General features: G+C 50.5%; 1 protein-coding gene across 1 annotated transcript in view; it reads right to left on the reverse strand.

Moving 5' to 3' along the window:
• Window positions 1-1,386: 1,386 nt before the first annotated feature.
• Window positions 1,387-19,354, reverse strand: part of LOC147111543 (CD276 antigen-like) — a 45,691-nt gene continuing 27,723 nt past the window's right edge. The window contains exon 2 of the mRNA XM_085999898.1: window positions 1,387-1,691. Within this exon, the coding sequence (XP_085856024.1) occupies window positions 1,387-1,691 (305 nt within the window). The remainder of the gene's footprint in view (window positions 1,692-19,354) is intronic.

The raw sequence follows: 19,354 nt of genomic DNA on the forward strand, positions 1-19,354 counted from the left end.
TTTTTACAGCTCCTGTATCCTGTAGTACCGGCAGTGACCACACCTGTATATAAACCCTGAGTAGTGATCTGTACAGCCAGTTGCAGTTTGAACCCTCATTCAGTAAACACCTGTTGATCGTTCCCTGCAGTCTTTGTCTGATTATTGAAGGACACAACATTAAGATACACGGATATAACACCTCATACATTACCTTCCTTCTGCCATGCACCTCTTGCTTTGCTGCCCTCCCCTCACCACAACTCCACCCTTGTGCCTTCCTCATTTTACACACCCAAGAATTGCAGCCTGCCCAGCCAGTGGGTGACCAAGAAGTGGGAGAGGAGAGTGAAGAAGAAGAAGAAACACCATCACTTGTTTTGACTCTCCCAGCCACCAGCTACTCAAGGTCGACCAGCAAGGCCATTTGCAGTGTCCGCCACTGAAAGTCAGCAGCCTTCCACCAGCCATGCTGCAGCTACTAGGGTAGCACTGTGTGACATCAGTAGGATAGGCAAAGGCACACACAAGGCAGTCACTAAGAGAATGAATAAGGGTGATGAGTTCATTTCTTGATGCCATATTGGATGGATAGATGCATAACGTTGGATTAGAAAGTTTGCTTTGTGGCGGCTTTTATTTCAGCATTGTGGCCAAAAGGACACTGTGATGGTCAGTAACAGAGGGAAGGTAAGGTATGGGACAAAACTTGAAAAGGGAATTTGGAGTTATGGTCACTGGAATCGCAGGCGGATGATTCCATTCTGGATATCCTAGCCAGAAAGGTGTGGTCTGGATTCCATCCTTCCTTCTGCTACCTCCTCTTCTGCTGACAGCGCCTCTGTCAGTTTGCTTGCTGGGTTTACCTGGCATGCTTAGGACCCAGCACTGAACTCAGCACTAGGGTCGCAGTTTGCCGTGGTGATATTAAGTCAGCGTGCACCACCATTTTTCTTTGCAGGACGATAATTCATAACAGCAGCGCTACCAGGACTTTGAAAATGGAGGATGCAGTGGGACCCACAACCAGCTGGCGGAAGAGCGGCCGCCGCCGCTTTCTCCACATTACGCCGCACTAACGGGTGGCGATAAGGTAGGGAATTTCTCCCCAGAGAGTCCAAACAGATCCACAATAGCCCACAATTTCTCCATGAGAAATGAAGGAATATCACATAAGTGTTGCCATAATCTTCTGCAATTTTCCGGTCACAAATACCGATTAACCCAAAAATCCAGTGGGCTGTGTCCTGAGTGCATGTGGTATAAGGAATCTTTCTTTAGTGAGTCTATCATAATAGAATTTGCATCCAACAAATATGAATGATGCTATCACCAAAATATTGAAATATGATCGCTGTGTTATATCAAGACATAGATTGTTTAAACATGCAATGTATCCTAACATGGTTACGTACGGAGATGATATGCTGACGTTTTATTGTCTTGAAGGCTGGAGTTTATTATGGAGCAGATTATAATACATTCTGTAGTAACTCTGACCCTCAGGACACTGGTAACGTTGCACAAGCGGTTGACAGGATCACATCTGGTGTTTGTCTCATCCTTTTCAAAAGGAACATCTCCAGTTTCATTGTACCACTCAACTTCTGGCTTTGGATAACCGTTACTGGAAGAGCAGGTTAGATTCACCTCAGTTCCATACTGGACTTCATCCTTGGGTGCCACAGTTATTGATGGTTCATTGTAAAGCCCTAAAATTAAATAGCAAGCGTTAGCTTCAAACTCAAAGCAACTAACCAACTCTGTAAACTAAGTTACTGCAATACTTTTGGGGTAGGGTAGCAAAGTGGTTATGTTACTGGACTTGTAATCCAGAGGCTTGGACTAATGATCCAGAGACGTGAGTTCAAACTCCACCACGACAGTTGGGGAATTTAAATTCAGTTAATAAAATAAATCTGGAATAAAAAGCATGAAACTACTGGATTGTTGTAAAAATCCATCTGGTTCATTAATGTCCTTTAGGGAAAGAAATCTGCCATCCTTACCTGGCCTGGCCTATATGTGACTCCACACCCACAGCAATGTGGTTGACTCTTAACTGCCCTCTGAAGTCTCAGTTGTACCAAATGGCAACGAAAAACAATAGTAAGAATAAAACTGGACAGACCACCCGGCATCGACAGAGGCAACGGCTTTGAACACGACAATGGCACACCCATCCCAGTCGAAACATAGAAACATAGAAGATAGGAGCAGGAGTAGGCCATTCGGCCCCTCAAACCTGCTCCGCCATTCAATGAGATCATGGCTGATCATCCAAATTCAGTACCCTGTCCCTGCCTTCTCCCCATATCCCTTGATCCCTTTCGCTTTAAGAAATATATCTAACTCCTTCTTGAATATATTTAATGAATTGGCCTCAACCGCCTTCTGTGGTAGAGAATTCCACAGGTTCACCACTCTCTGGGTGAAGAAATTCCTCCTCATCTCTGTCCTAAATGGCTTACCCCTTATCCTTAGACTGTGACCCCTGGTTCTGGACTCCCCGCCATCGGGAACAGCCTTCCTGAATCTAGTCTGTCTAGTCCTGCTAGAATTTTATGGCCTAGAAATTCAGTTGGTTGCGCCAGCCGGTAGCGCCTTAGGAGGAGTATATGTCGGGCGCTAGGTGGCTAGCGGCCAGGCGCAGCGCGATCTGCACCTCTCCCCAACTTCACTCACGATTTAGCGGCGGCGCAAAGTCTTTGCGCGCGCTCAGCTGCGCGCGCAGATCATGACGTCATTTCCTCGTGCAACGCCCTTTGTGCGCCCCCAACCGGAAATTCAGTCGCAACGCCCCATTGTGCGCCTGGCGCCCCTAGCGACTGTTAGAGTGGAACGGTGCTCAGTCGATGCGGGGCGCGGGGGGCGCAAATTAAAGGGCACTCCTCCTGCACTATAAAAGGCTGCCATTTCGCAGCACTCCTTCTTGAGAGACGGATCTTTGCAGAGAGACCAAGGTAGAGAGCTTTCTGCTTTGGCCCAACACTCGGACAGGTACTTGTGGCTTCAGGCCACAGCTTTCCACTTGTCTTTGCCTTCATTGACATATCATTGCTTGCCAGCATATTATGGGGGCTGCAATGGGTGCAAACGCTGGCTCTCTCAATTGCATCCAAAGGGCTCACAGACGCCGTGAGAGAGTGGCAGCCCTGGCTAGACGGAGAGGGGGCAACAGGCGTTGGGAAAGGAGGCCTTACCCACCCAGGGTATACCGCCAGCAGTTCTCCTATCTCAACATGTCTGAGGAGCAGTGTGTTCGGAGGCTGCGATTCAGAAGGGACGTGGTCACAGAGATCTGCCAGCTGCTTGGCGGTGATCTGCAGCCACAGCTGAGGAGCAGGACGTCTCTGTCGGTGGTAGTGAAGGTGACGGTGGCTCTCAACTTCTATGCCACCGGCTCCTTCCAATCCGCTACTGGGGACATTTCCAACATCTCCCAGTTCGCCGTGCATTGCTGCATCCGCCAGGTGACCAATGCCCTTTTCAAAAGGAGACGTCAGTTCATCTCCTTCTCCATGGCCCTTGCCAAGCAGCAACAGCGTGCAATGGGCTTTGCAGCATTCGCGGGCTTCCCCATGGTGCAGGGCGCCATTGACTGCACGCATGTGGCTTTGCGGGCACCTCTGGAGAATGCCGAGGATTACCGCAACCGGAAGGGCTACCATTCGCTGAACATCCAGCTGGTTTGTGACCACAGGCAGCTCATCCTAGCTGTCAATGCCCGCTTTCCAGGCAGCAGCCATGATGCCTTCATCCTGCGCCAGGCTTCTGTGGCAGACATGTTCCAGGCCCAGCCTCACCCATGAGGATGGCTTATCGGGGACAAAGGCTATCCTTTGTGTACCTGGCTGATGACCCCGCTCCGTGCGCCCAGCACCCCTGCTGAAGAGGGATACAACGATAGCCATCAAGCGACCAGGAACATCATCGAACAAACAATCGGCGTCCTGAAGCAACAGTTCCGCTGTCTGGATCGTTCCGGTGGAGCCCTACAATATTCGAGTCTCCCATTTCGTGGTCGTTTGCTGCATGCTGCACAACCTGGCTATCCGCAGGACTCAGCCACTGCCACCAGACATTGGAGGACCACCTGAGGAGGAGGAGGAGGAGGAGGAGGAGGAGGACCAGCACAGGAGGGAGGCAGAAAGTGCAAGGGCCGCCCGTCGCCAGCTTATTGAACGTCGGTTCTAGGCCCCCTCTCAGGGAATGGCTTGTGCCAATGTCAGCAGATGAATGTAGCTGCTCCACAAGCCCTCAGCCGAGCAGGGCAACCAGGACTTTACAAAAAAACCATGCACAGTGCAATTTAAGAACAATAATTTATTGCAAACCTCTGCCCTTCCCACATTACATCCTCATGTGGAGAAGCCCCCTCCAAAAACACAAAACTACCAGTCTCGGCCTTACAAAAAGAAAGAAAGACACCAGTCTCGGCCTTACAAAAACACAACTGCACCAGTCTTGGCCTTACAAAAAGAAAGAAAGATACCAGTCTCGGCCTTACAAAAACACAACTACACCAGTCTCGGCCTTACAAAAAGAAAGAAAGACACCAGTCTCGGCCTTACAAAAACAGAACTACACCAATCTCGGCCTTACAAAAAGCACCAGGCATTTGTGCATACCTTCTACTTTTTGCCCTGCGAGGGCGATGCCTTTCGCATCCTTGCCTGGCCCCTGCCCGCCCTGCAGCTCCTCCTCAATGGGAGCCCAGTGGCTGCAGCAAGGCTGGGGGAAGGCTGCTGAGGGGCAGATGGCGAGACGGCAGATGCCCTTGGGGGTCGGCCTGCACCAGCTCTGGCCTTGGAGTGGCCGGCTGCTGACTGCTCCAACTCTGGCTGGGCGGCAGCAGTCTGTCCAGCGGCTCGTGGCAGCTGCAATGGCGGAGTGGCAGTGTCAGCTGCAGGAATGGTGCCAACCTGGCAGATCGCAGGTGCTCGCTGGTCGCCTGAGACATTGGCACTCGCACGGGCCAGCACTGCAGCATGCGCAGCAAACAGCTGAATAACAGAATGCTGGGCTGCTGCTGCATGGCGAGTGCCCTGGCGATGCCTGGCTGATCCAGCGAGGGTGGCAGCAGTTAGTGCCCGTGTGGCCCTGGTCTGTGACCGCATGACAGCAGCCAGTGAATGGACGGCACGACTGAGCACTTGGCTCGAAGCCGCCTGTGCTGCCGCGAAGTCCTGTAGACTCCTGGCCTGTGCTGCACTGAATTGATCCAGACTCCTGGCCTGTGCTGCTCCAAATTGCTGCACACTCCTTGACAAAGACTCAATGGAGTCAGGCATCCTTGCCACTGCAGCCATGAGCTCATTGTGCCTGCGCTCAGCCTGGACGGCCATTTCCTCCAGGAGCCGCACCTCCTCTGCGCTGACCGTCGCAGGACTGGAGGCCGCACTCACCCTCTGGGGAGAAGTCCGCCGAGCTTCCCCACCCCTCCCGCGTTGCTGCAGGCCGCTGGGCCCCAGAGCTTCACTCTCCTCCGACCCTTCCCCCCGGCTCCCCTCCAGGGAAGACGTGTTCCCTTCATCGCCATGGGCTGGCGCGGCTGAGGGTGGCACTGATGGGCCGGCTTCCTCTTCCTCCTCCTCTAATTCAGAAGCGCTGACAGTGGCAGCTTGAGGGCCCGCCTCCTCACCTGGCGATTCACCATCTGAAAGCAGGAAGGCACAAGAGTAGCTTTAGAGTGAGGACAGGGCGGCAGCGAGGGAGGCATGAGTGGTGCCATTCACTGCATTGGTCGGACAATGGCAAAGGATGCTGATCTGAGGCGCAAGTGGAACGAGCGAGGTCAAAAAGGTGATGCCCTTACCATTGGTGCCCAGAACAGGGTCGGCATCTCCACTGGCGACGGGGCCAATCAGCCGGCCTCCCATAATGCGCTCCACATGCTGGTCGAGGTCGGAGAGCTCTTTTACGTCAGGCCTCCCCCGGTGTCAGTTCGTTTCTGCCGGTTGTGCACCACCTTGGCCTGCAAGAGAAAGGACGGCCTCTAAGTACAGTGTGAAGCCCTGATCTTGTCTGCACTGCCTCCCATGGTCGAATAGCTTGTATAGTGTGAAGCCCTGATCTTGTCTGCACTGCCTCCCATGGTCGAATAGCTTGTACAGTGTGAAGCCCTGATCTTGTCTGCAATGCCTCCCATGGTCGAATAGCTTGTACAGTTTGTAAAGTGCTGAATGTGCAAGTGATTTTCATGACAGTCCCATAGCTGCTGGATGAGGGCTGGCCATTAGGGCTTTCAGGTCCCTTTGCCCATAAAGTGAGATGCATATGCAGGGATGAGGAGGACACTGGAAAGGGTACTCACCCTGACAACCCGAGTGAGGTCGTTGAACTTCTTCCGGCATTGCACAGGAGTCCTGGCAACCACGCTGTTGGAAGACACCCTGTTTGAGACCTCCCTCCAGGCTTTCCGGTAGGCGCTGGGCAGCGGCCTCTTGCCACCTTCTGGGAACAGAACATGGCGCCTGCGCTCCACTCCGCCAACCAGCAGCCTCAGGTCACCGTCGCTGAAGCACTGCGCTCTCTCCCTGGCCTTCTCCATAGCCCTGGGCGTTGTGCAGATGAAGCTGAAGTGGTCAGGCCTAGGTTGAGGGCTGCAGTGTGCAGGGCGTGGCAGGCAAACAAATCCACCCTCCCCCTTTAAGAGCTGACCGGCGCCAGAGTGTCTGCCGTCAATCAACAACTCGCCGCACCGGCGCTGCGCCCGGCCTCGGGGGTATCGCTCAGCACCGCCGGCTTAGCGCCTAAAGATAGTCGTGCATCGCCTGTTTTAGCACAGCAGCAACCTCTTGGGGCGATGCGACTGAATATCGGCGAAGGTGGCGCGACTTTGCGCCGGGCGCAAACTTTAGCGGCCGCCCGACTTTACCGCCCCAAAAGTGGCTATACTGAATTTCTAGGCCTATAAGTTTCAATGAGATCCCCTCTCATTCTTCTGAACTCCAGCGAGTATAAGCCCAATCGACCCAATCTCTCCTCATACGTCATTCCTACCATCCCAGGTATCAGTCTGGTGAATCTTCGCTGCACTCCCTCCATGGCAAGAACATCCTTCCTCAGATAAGGTGACCAAAACTGCACACAATACTCAAGGTATGGTCTCACCAAGGCCCTGTACAACTGCAGCAAGACTTCCTTGTTCCTGTACTCGAACCCTCTTGCTACGAAGGCCGACATACCATTTGCCTTCTTAACCGCCTGCTGCACCTGCATGCTTACATACAGCAACTGGTGCAAGGACACCCAGGTCTCGTTGTACTTCCCCTTCTCCCAATCTCATAGAGTCATAGAGTTTTACAGCACGGAAAGAGGCCCTTCGGCCCATCGTGTCTGCGCCGGCCATCAGGCCCTGTCTAATCTAATCCCATTTTCCAGCATTTGGTCCGTAGCCTTGTATGCTATGGCATTTCAAGTGCTCATCCAAATGCTTCTTGAATGTTGTGAGGGTTCCTGCCTCTACCACCCTTTCAGGCAGTGAGTTCCAGATTCCAACCACCCTCTGGGTGAAAAAGTTCTTCCTCAAATCCCCTCTAAACCTCCTGCCCCTTACCTTGAATCTATGCCCCCTTGTTATTGACCCCTCTACTAAGGGAAAAAGTTCCTTTCTATCTACCATATCTATGCCCCTCATAATTTTGTACACCTCAATCAGGTCCCCCCTCAGCCTTCTCTGCTCCAAGGAAAACAACCCCAGCCTGTCCAGTCTTTCTTCATAGCTGACGCGCTCCAGCCCAGGTAACATGCTGGTGAATCTCCTCTGCACCCTCTCCAAAGCAATCACATCCTTCCTATAGTGTGGCGACCAGAACTGCACACAGTATTCCAACTGTGGCCTAACCAGCATTTTGCACAGCTCCATCATAACCTCCCTACTCTTATATTCTATGCCTCGGCTAATGAAGGCAAGTATCCCATATGCCTTTTTAACCACCTTATCCACCTGTTCTGCTGCCTTCAGGGATCTATGTACATGCACACCAAGGTCCCTCTGATCCTCTGTCTTTCCTAGGGTCTTACCATTCATTGTGTATTCCCTTGCCTTGTTAGTCCCTCCAAAATGCATCATCTCACATTTTTCAGGGTTAAATTCCATTTGCCACTGTTCCGCCCATCTGACCAACCCATCTATATCGTCCTGTAGACTGAGGCTACCCTCCTCGCTATTTACCACCCCACCAATTTTCGTGTCATCTGCGAACTTACTGATCATACCTTTTACATTCACATCCAAATCATTAATGTAGACCACAAACAGCAAAGGACCCAGCACCGATCCCTGCGGTACCCCACTGGACACAGGCTTCCAGTCACAAAAACAACCTTCCACCATCACCCTCTGCATTCTGCAACTAAGCCAGATTTGGATCCAATGTGCCAAGGCACCCTGGATCCCATGGGCTCTTACCATCTTGACCAGTCTCCTATGCGGGACTTTATCGAAAGCCTTACTGAAATCCATGTATACCACATCCACTGCACTACCCTCATCCACACACCTAGTCATCCCCTCGAAAAATTCAATCAAATTAGTCAGACATGATCTTCCCTTGACAAAGCCATGCTGACTATCCCTGATTAATCCTTGCCTCTCCAAGTGGAGACTAATTCTGTCCCTCAGAATTTTTTCCAATAATTTCCCGACCACTGATGTTAGGCTCACTGGCCTGTAATTCCCTGGTTTATCCCTACTACCCTTCTTGAATAATGGTACTATGTTAGCTGTTCTCCAGTCCTCTGGCACATCCCCTGTGGCCAGAGAGGTTCTGAAAATTTGTGTCAGAGCCCCTGCAATCTCCTCCTTTGCCTCACACAGCAGCCTGGGATACATCTCGTCTGGCCCTGGGGATTTATCCACTTTTAAGCCTGCTAAAACCGCCAGTAACTCCTCCCTCTCGATGTTAATATGTTCAAGTATATCACAGTCCCCCTGCCCAATTTCTATGTCTACATCGTCCTTCTCCATAGTGAACACAGGTGCAAAAAATTCATTTAAAACCCCACCTACATCTTCTGGCTCCACACACACATTGCCACTTTGGTCCCTAATGGGCCCTACTCTTTCCCTAGTTATCCTCTTGCCCTTAATATACTTATAAAACACCTTAGGGTTTTCCTTTATTTTGCTCGCCAGTGTTATTTCATGGCCCCTCCTCGCTCTCCTAATTTCTTTTTTAAGTATCCCCCTGCACTTTTTATACTCCTCTAGGGCTTCCTCTGTCTTTAGTCCTTTGTATCTGCCAAAAGCCCTCCTTTTTTTCCTAATCCATTCTCGTATATCCCTTGACATCCAAGGTTCCCTGGGCTTGTTGGTCTCACCCTTGACCTTTACGGGAACATGTTGCCATTGTACTCTCTCAATTTCCTTTCTGAAAGATTCCCATTGCTCCGATGTGGAACTGCCACACTTGCGCTGAGTGCAAGCCTCGGTTCTACCGCCCTGATAGAGCCCACCTAATCAAAGCTACATGGCCCTTTGAGCGGCTTAGCTTAGATTTCAAGGGCCCCCTCCCGTCCGTCGACCGCAATGTTTACTTCCTGAACATTGTGGACGGATACTCCCGTTTCCCATTCGCCTTCCCCTGCCCAGACATGACCAGGGCCACGGTCATTAAATGCCTCAACAGCCTGTTCTGCCTGTTTGGTATGCCAAGCTATATCCACACGGATAGGGGGGCGTCCTTCATGAGTGAAGAGCTACGCCAGTACATGCTGTCCAAGGGGATTGCCACGAGCCGTACCACCAGCTACAACCCCCGGGGTAACGGTCAGGTGGAGCGAGAGAACGGGACAGTATGGAGGGCAGTCACTCTAACTCTAAGGACCAAGGGCCTCCCTATCTCCCGCTGGCATGAAGTCCTCCCAGATGTGCTCCACTCAATACGGTCACTATTGTGTACCGCCACTAATGCCACGCCTCATGAGCTAATGTTTGTGTTTCCCCGGAAATCCACCTCAGGCGTATCCATACCGTCATGGCTCTCCACCCCAGGTCCGGTACTTTTGCGGAAGCATGTGAGGGGCCACAAGACGGACCCTCTCGTGGAGCCAGTGCACCTGCTCCACGCCAACCCACAATATGCGTATGTCCGGCACGCCGACGGACGGGAGGACACTGTGTCCATAAAAGACCTCGCCCCAGCCGGTAACAACAGCAACAACGACAACGACTACAACAACGACAACAACCACAGCAACAACAACAACAACCACAACAACTATTACCCACCCACTCCACCCACTTTTCTTTCATCACCCCCGGAAGAACACCAGCCAACGGTACCCCCACCACCTACTCCTTCAACAACCCCGGTGGCGCCCCCGGCAGAGACCCAGGAGGTCACCTGGGACACCCAGCCGGCACCCGCAGCACCGCAACCGTTACGTCGGTCACAGAGGACTATCACACCCCCGGACAGACTAAATCTGTAGAAGGGGTGACTGTGATGAAATATGTCATTCATCAGACTCTGTATTTAACTACATATATTGTATTGCCTGCTCCTGTGTTTTTACCTTGTATTGTATATAGTGCACCGCCCCCTTTCTCCCCATTGGGTGTGTCGGCTCCGCCCATATCTGGCCCTACTTAAGACAAGCCCAGGCTTGCCTTGCAGCAGAACAGCAGAATGCTAGGTGAAGACACAGGCATCTTTCTTTGCTAATAAAAGCCTAGTTTTATCCAGTTAACTTTGAGCCTTGAAGTTATTGAGGCGCATCAGGGCCGAGTAGTCCTGGTGGAATCCAAACTGAGCATTGGTGAGCGGGTTATTGGTAAGTAAGTGCCGCTTGATTGCATTGTCGACGACACCTTCCATCACTTTGCTGATGACTGACAGTAGATTCAGGAGATGGTTCTGTGATAGTAGATTGGCGGTTAGGATCAGATCAGCCATGATCTTATTAAATGGCGGAGCAGGCTCAAGGGGCCGATTGGCCTACTCTTGCTCCTATTTCTTATGTTCTTATGTTCTTAGACTGATGGGGTGATAATTGGCCAGATTGGATTTGTTCTGCTTTTTGTGGACAGGACATACCTGGGCAATTTTACACATTGTCGGGCAGATGCCAGTGTTGTAGCTGTACTGGAAGAGCTTGGCTAGAGGCGCGGCTAGTTCTGGAGCACAGGGGGGAAAAATTTGGTTGCTTTGCGCCTCCCAGGAGAGCTCCGAGGCGGCAGTACAAAAGCAGGAGCGAGGCGAGGCCCGACCAGATCAGAGCAGGAGAGCTCCGAGGCGGCAGTACAAAAGCAGGAGCGAGGCGAGGCCCGACCAGATCAGAGCAGGAGAGCTCCGAGGCGGCAGTACAAAAGCAGGAGCGAGGCGAGGCCCGACCAGATCGGACCAGGAGAGCTCCGAGGCGGCAGTACAAAAGCAGGAGAGAGGCGAGGCCCGACCAGATCGGACCAGGAGAGCTCCGAGGCGGCAGTACAAAAGCAGGAGCGAGGCGAGGCCCGACCAGATCGGACCAGGAGAGCGCCAAGGCGGCAGTACAAAAGCAGGAGCGAGGCGAGGCCCGACCAGATCGGACCAGGAGAGCTCCGAGGCGGCAGTACAAAAGCAGGAGCGAGGCGAGGCCCGACCAGATCGGACCAGGAGAGCTCCGAGGCGGCAGTACAAAAGCAGGAGAGAGGCGAGGCCCGACCAGATCGGACCAGGAGAGCTCCGAGGCAGCAGTACAAAAGCAGGAGCGAGGCGAGGCCCGACCAGATCGGACCAGGAGAGCTCCGAGGCGGCAGTACAAAAGCAGGAGCGAGGCGAGGCCCGACCAGATCGGACCAGGAGAGCTCCGAGGCGGCAATACAAAAGCAGGAGAGAGGCGAGGCCCGACCAGATTGGACCAGGAGAGCTCCGAGGCGGCAGTACAAAAGCAGGAGTGAGGCGAGGCCCGACCAGATCGGACCAGGAGAGCTCCGAGGCAGCAGTACAAAAGCAGGAGCGAGGCGAGGCACACTAACTCAGCAGCGGGGAGAGAGGTAAAAAGTAATCAGAGTGTGACATCACCAGGGAGCAGGTAAGTGATTGGTTGGTCAGTATTTCTCTTTTTTAAACTTTAACTCTGTAGTTTATAGTTACTAAGGTCTTTTCTGGTGTAGCAGGGACTGTTGGTAGACCATACAAGTGCCTTAGAGCTATCTTTAATTGGTGATAGTGAAATAATTTAAATTAATTAAAGGGTAAGTCATGCCAGGAGAGCCCAGCCCCGTGTTATGCTCCTCTTGCTCTATGTGGGAATTCAGGGACACTGCCGGTGTCCCTGATGACCACGTGTGCCAGAAATGCATCCAGCTGCGGCTGTTGGGTGAGTCAGGGAGTCTTAACTGGTTGCTGAAATCAAACTTTTGTTTGTTCCACATTTACTGTGTACTGTTTACTGTTTAAAATCTAAATTTCCCAGCTTGAAGCAGGGTTAAAAAGGGATAAACAAGTCCTACAACTCAGAGCAGCTGAAGGCAGTTAACAAGGGAAACTGGAGAAATCTGGTTAACCTGGTTCTCCTGTAGCTGGGCTCAGCTCAGCAAGTCTTTGTTTCAGGGCCTGTAAAAACAGGCTTTGAAGTGCGATTTTGCACTGAGTGCGGTTTTTCAACAGAGTGCTGAGAGTTGGGTGAGTCAGGGAGTTAGGTGAGGCAAGGCCTCAGAGCTTCGGCGGGTGCTTCAGCGGTAGAGCGGGCCTACAAAGGGCTCCAGAGACCAGGTAAGGCTTACTTTGCTGGTGGTATTGAACTAAGTTAACTTAAATTGATTAAAGGGGTAGGTCATGCCAGGAGAGCCCAGCCCCGTGATGTGCTCCTCTTGCTCTATGTGGGAATTCAGGGACGCTGCCAGTGTCCCTGACCAACACGTGTGCCAGAAATGCATCCAGCTGCAGCTACTAACGGGCCGTCTTGCGGCGCTGGAGCTGCGGGTGGATGGGTTGTGGAGCATTCACGATGCTGAGAGGGTCGCGAATTACTCGTACAGTGAGTTGGTCACACCGCAGGGTAGGGCTGCACAGGCAGAAGGGAAATGGGTGACCACCAGGCGGAACAATAGAAGCAGGCAGGTAGTGCAGGAGACCCCTGTGGCCATCCCCCTTTCAACCAGGTATACCGCTTTGGATACTGTTGAGAGGGATGACTTACCAGAGGAAGGCAGCAGCAGCCAACTTCCTGGCACTGGGGGTGCTCCTGCTGCCCAGGAAGGGAGGAAAAAGAGTGGGAGAGCAATAGTGGTAGGGGATTCTATAGTAAGGGGAACAGATAGGCGTTTCTGTGGCCATAGACGTGAATCCAGGGTGGTTTGTTGCCTCCCTGGTGCCAGGGTCAAGGATGTCACTGAGCGGCTGCAGGGCATTCTGGAGGGGGAGGGCGAACAGCCAGAGGTCGTGGTCCACATTGGTACCAACGACATAGGTAAAAAGAGGGATGAGGTCCTGCAGCAAGAATTTAGGGAGCTAGGTAGAAGATTAAAGAGCAGGACCTCAAAGGTTGTAATCTCTGGATTACTCCCGATGCCACGTGCCAGTGAGTATAGGAATAGGAAGATAGAACAGGTGAATGCGTGGCTAAAGAGTTGGTGCAGGAGGGAGGGCTTTAGTTTCCTGGATCACTGGGTCTGCTTCTGGGAAAGGTGGGACTTGTACAAGTCGGACGGTTTACACCTGAACCAGAGGGGGACCAATATCCTTACGGGGAGGTTTGCTAGCACTGTTGGGGGGGGTTTAAACTAACTTGGCAGGGGGATGGGATACAGAGTGGAGCTATAGTAGGGGGTGAATTACAGCCAAATACGGAGGAAAAAACAAGTCAGCTGGGAAGGCAGAGCAAATATGTGAAGGCAAAAGGGAATATGGCAAGGCTGGAAGGCATTTATTTTAATGCAAGGAGTCTTGCAAATAAGGTGGATGAACTGAAGTTGTTGTTGAACACATGGGAGTACGATATTGTTGCTATCACGGAGACATGGCTGAGGGAGGGTCAGGACTGGCAGCTCAATATTCCGGGGTATAGAATCTTCAGGCGAGACAGAGGGGGGTGTAAAAGGGGAGGGGGTGTTGCAATATTAATTAAGGAATCAATTACTGCTGTAAGGAGGGATGATATATTAGCGGGTTCCTCTAATGAGGCCATATGGGTAGAACTTAAAAACAAAAAGGGGGCAAGCACTTTGCTGGGAGTGTACTATAGGCCCCCAAACAGTCAGGGGGAGATAGAGGAACAGATATGTAGGCAAATCTCAGAGGTGCGAAAATAATAGGGTAATAATAGTGGGGAATTTCAACTTCCCCAATATTAATTGGGATAGTCAGAGTGTGAAAGGCTTAGAGGGTGCACAATTCTTAAAGTGCATCCAGGAGAGCTTTTTGAGCCAGCGTGTAAAAAGTCCTACAAGAGAGGGGGTGGTACTGGATCTAATTCTAGGGAATGTAGCCGGGCAAGTGGTGGAAGTGTCAGTAGGAGAGCATTTTGGCGACAGTGACCATAATTCGGTGAGATTTAAGGTGGTCATGGAAAAAGACAAAGACGGCCCGGAAATAAGGGTTCTAAATTGGGGGAAGGCCGATTTTAATATGATAAGGCAGGATCTGGCCAAAGTGGACTGGGAGCAGCTACTTATAGGAAAATCCACATCAAAGCAGTGGGAGACTTTCAGAAGGGAAATAGAGAGAGTACAACGCCAACATGTTCCCGTAAAGGTCAAGGGTGGTACCAACAAGCAAAGGGAACCTTGGATGACAAGGGATATACAAAAATGCATTAGGAAAAAAAGGGGGGCTTTTGGCAGTTACAAAAGACTAAAGACAGAGGAAGCCCTAGAGGAGTATAAAAAGTGCAGGGGCATACTTAAAAAAGAAATTAGGAGAGTGAGGAGGGGCCATGAAATAACACTGGCGAGCAAAATAAAGGAAAATCCTAAGATGTTTTATAAGTATATTAAGGGCAAGAGGATAACCAGGGAAAGGGTAGGGCCCATTAGGGACCAAAGTGGCAATCTGTGTGTAGAGCCAGATGATGTAGGCGGGGTTTTAAATGAATTTTTTGCATCTGTGTTCACTATGGAGGAAGACGATGTAGACATAGAAATCGAGCAAGGGGACTGTGATATACTTGAACATATTAGCATCGAGAGGGAGGAGGTACTAGCGGTTTTAGCAGGCCAAAAAGTGGATAAATCCCCAGGCCCGGACGAGATGTATCCCAGGCTGCTGTGTGAGGCAAAGAAGGAGATTGCAGGGGCTCTGACACAAATTTTCCGAACCTCTCTGGCCACAGGGGATGTACCAGAGGACTGGAGAACAGCTAACGTAGTACCATTATTCAAGAAGGGTAGCAGGGATAAACCAGGGAATTACAGGCCAGTGAGCCTAACATCAGTGGTAGGGAAATTATTGGAAATAATTCTGAGGGACAAAATTAGTCTCCACTTGGAGAGGCAAGGTTTAATCGGGGATAGTCAGCATGGCTTTGTCAAGGGTAAATCATGTCTGACCAATCTGATTGAATTTTTCGAGGGGGTGACAAGGTGTGTGGATGAGGGAAATGCTGTGGATGTGGTATACATGGACTTCAGTAAGGCTTTTGACAAAGTCCCGCATAGGAGACTGGTCAAGAAGGTAAGAGCCCATGGGATCCAGGGTGCCTTGGCACGTTGGATCCTAAACTGGCTGAGTGGCAGGAGGCAGAGGGTGATGGTCGAAGGTTGCTTTTGTGACTGGAAGCCTGTGTCCAGTGGGGTACCTCAGGGATCGGTGCTGGGTCCCTTGCTGTTTGTGATCCACATAAATGATTTGGATGAGAATGTAAAAGGTATGATCAGTAAGTTCGCAGATGACACGAAAATTGGTGGGGTGGTAAATTGCGAGGAGGAAAGCCTCAGGCTACAGGACGATATAAACGGGTTGGTCAGATGGGCGGAAAAGTGGCAAATGGAATTTAACCCTGAAAAGTGCGAGGTGATGCATTTTGGACGGACAAATAAGGCAAGGGAATACACAATGAGTGGTAGGGCCCTAGGAAGCACAGAGGGTCAGCGGGACCTTGGTGTACATGTACATAGATCCCTGAAGGCAGCGGAACAGGTAGATAAGGTGGTTAAAAAGGCATATTGGCTACTTGCCTTCATTAGCCGAGGCATAGAATATAAGAGCAGGGAGGTTATGATGGAGCTGTACAAAACGCTGGTAAGGCCACAGCTGGAGTACTGTGTGCAGTTCTGGTTGCCTCACTATAGGAAGGATGTGATTGCTTTGGAGAGGGTGCAGAGAAGATTCACCAGGATGTTACCTGGGATGGAGCACCTCAGCTGTGAAGAAAGACTAAACAGGCTGGGGTTGTTTTCCTTGAAGCAAAGAAGGCTGAGGGGGGACCTGATTGAGGTGTACAAAATGATGAGGGGCATAGATAGGGTAGATAAAGAGGAGCTTTTCCCCTTAGTAGGGGGGTCAATAACAAGGGGGCATAGATTCAAGGTAAGGGGCAGGAGGTTTAGAGGGGATTTGAGGAGGAACTTTTTCACCCAGAGGGTGGTTGGAGTCTGGAACTCACTGCCTGAAAGGGTGGTAGAGGCAGGAACCCTCACAACATTCAAGAAGCATTTGGATGAGCACTTGAAATGCCATTGCATACAAGGCTATGGACAAAATGCTGGAAAATGGGATTAAATTGGACAGGGCTTGATGGATGGCGCAGACACAATGGGCCGAAGGGCCTCTTTCTGTGCTGTATAACTCTATGACTCTACTAGCAGACCGCATTGTGGCGCTGGAGCTGCGGATGGATGGGCTTTGGAGCATTCACGATGCTGAGAGGGTCGTGGATAACACGTTTAGTGAGTTGGTCACACCGCCGGCAAGGGCTGCACAGGCAGAAGGGAAATGGGTGACCATCAGGCAGAGCAGTAGAGGCAGGCAGGTAGTGCAGGAGACCCCTGTGGCCATTCCCCTCTCAAACAGGTATTCCGATTTGGATACTGTTGAGGGGGATGACTTACCAGAGGAAGGCAGCAGCAGCCAACTTCCTGGCACCAGGGGTGCTTCTGCTGCTCAGGAAGGGAGGAAAAAGAGTGGCAGAGCAATAGTGGTAGGGGATTCTATCGTAAGGGGTACAGATAGGCGTTTCTGTGGCCGTAGACGTGACTCCAGGATGGTTTGTTGCCTCCCTGGTGCCAGGGTCAAGGATGTCACTGAACGGCTTCAGGGCATTCTGAAGGGGGAGGGTGAACAGTCAGAGGTCGTGGTTCACATTGGGACCAATGACATGGGTAGGAAGAGGGATGAGGTCCTGCAGCAAGAATTTAGGGAGCTAGGTAGCAGATTAAAGAGCAGGACCTCAAAGGTTGTAATCTCTGGATTACTCCCGGTGCCACGTGCTAGTGAGTATAGGAATAGGAGGATAGAGCAGATGAATGCTTGGCTAAAGAGTTGGTGCAGGAGGGAGGGCTTTAGTTTCCTGGATCACTGGGCCTGCTTCTGGGAAAGGTGGGACTTGTACAAGTCGGACGGGTTGCACCTGAACCAGAGCAGGACAAATATCCTTGCGGGGAGGTTTGCTAGCGCTGTTCGGGGGGGTTTAAACTAAAATGGCAGGGGGTTGGGTACCTGAGCAGGGAGACTGAGGAAAGGGAAACAGGGATAAAAGCAAAAGATAGGAAGGAGAAAAACAAAAGTGGCAGTCAGAGAAATCAACGGTTTAAATCAAACGTGGCCACAGTAAATAATAATTCTAATAGGTCTAAGTGCGTTAAAAAACAAGCCTGAAGGCTTTGTGTCTTAATGCGAGGAGCATTTGTAATAAGGTGGACGAATTGGCTGCGCAAATAGAGGTAAACGAATATGATTTGGTTGGGATTACGGAAACGTGGCTCAAGGATGGCCAAGACTGGGAGCTCAACATCCAGGGGTATTCGATATTCAGGAAAGATAGGCAATAAGGAAAGGGAGGTGGGGTAGCATTACTGGTTAAAGAAGGGATTAATACAATTGTAATGAAGGATATTAGCTCTGAAGATGTGGAATCTGTATGGGTAGAATTGAGAAATACTAAGGGGAAAAAAACATTAGTGGGAGTGGTATATAGACCTCCCAACAGTAAGGCGGAGGTTGGGGATGGCATTAAAAGGGAAATTAAACAAGCGTGCAATAAGGGCACAGCAGTCATCATGGGTGACTTTAATCTACATATAGATTGGGCCAACCAAATTAGTAACAATACTGTGGAGGAGGAATTCCTGGAGTGTTTACGGGATGGTTTCCTGGACCAATATGTCGAGGAACCAACCAGAGATCAGGCCATCTTAGACTGGGTATTATGTAACAACAAAGGATTAATTAGCAATCTTGTTGTACGAGGCCCCTTGGGTCTGAGCGATCATAATATGATCGAATTCTTCATTAAGATGGAGAATGAATTAGTTGACTCAGAGACTAGGGTCCTCAATTTAAATAAAGGAAACTACGATGGTCTGAGGAGCGAGTTGGGTAGGATTGATTGGGGAATGGCACTCAAAGGGTTGACGGTGGATAGGCAATGGCAAACATTCAAAGACCGAATGGATGAGCTACAGAATTTGTTCATCCCAGTTTGGCATAAAAATAAAACAAAAAAGGTGACTCAACCGTGGCTAACAAGGGAAATTAGGGATAGCATAAGATCCAAGGAGACGACATATAAATTGGCCAGAAAAAGCAATAATCCTGAGGATTGGGAGCAGTTTAGGATTCAACAAAGGAGGACAAAGGGATTAATTAAGAAAGGGAAAATAGAATATGAGAGTAAGCTTGCAGGCAACATAAAAACTGACTGTAAAAGCTTTTATAGATATGTGAAGAGAAAAAGATTGGTGAAGTCAAGCGTAGGTCCCTTACAGTCAGAATCAGGGGAATTTATAATGGGAAACAAAGAAATGGCAGACCAACTAAATTCATACTTTGGTTCTGTCTTCACAAAGGAGGACACAAATAACCTCCCAGAGATGCCGGGGAACATAGGGCCTGATGAGAGGGTGGAACTGAAAGAAATCAGTATTTGTAGGGAAATGGTGTTAGGAAAATTGATGGGACTAAAGGCCGATAAATCCCCAGGGCCTGATAATCTACATCCCAGGGTACTTAAGGAAGTGGCCCTGGAAATAGTAGATGCATTACTGGTCATCTTCCAGAACTCGATAGGCTCTGGAACAGTACCCATGGATTGGAGGGTAGCTAATGTTACCCCACTATTCAAAAAAGGTGGTCGAGAAAAAGCGGAGAATTATAGACCGGTAAGCCTGACATCGGTAGTGGGGAAAATGCTAGAATCTATTATAAAAGATGTAATAGCAGAGCACTTGGTAAGCAGTGACAGGATCGGACAAAGTCAACATGGATTTACAAAAGGTAAATCATGCTTG

Source organism: Somniosus microcephalus, chromosome 10 (assembly GCF_052327205.1).
Source record: "Somniosus microcephalus isolate GS21.2 chromosome 10, FLI_Smic_1.0, whole genome shotgun sequence".
NCBI lineage: Eukaryota > Metazoa > Chordata > Chondrichthyes > Squaliformes > Somniosidae > Somniosus > Somniosus microcephalus.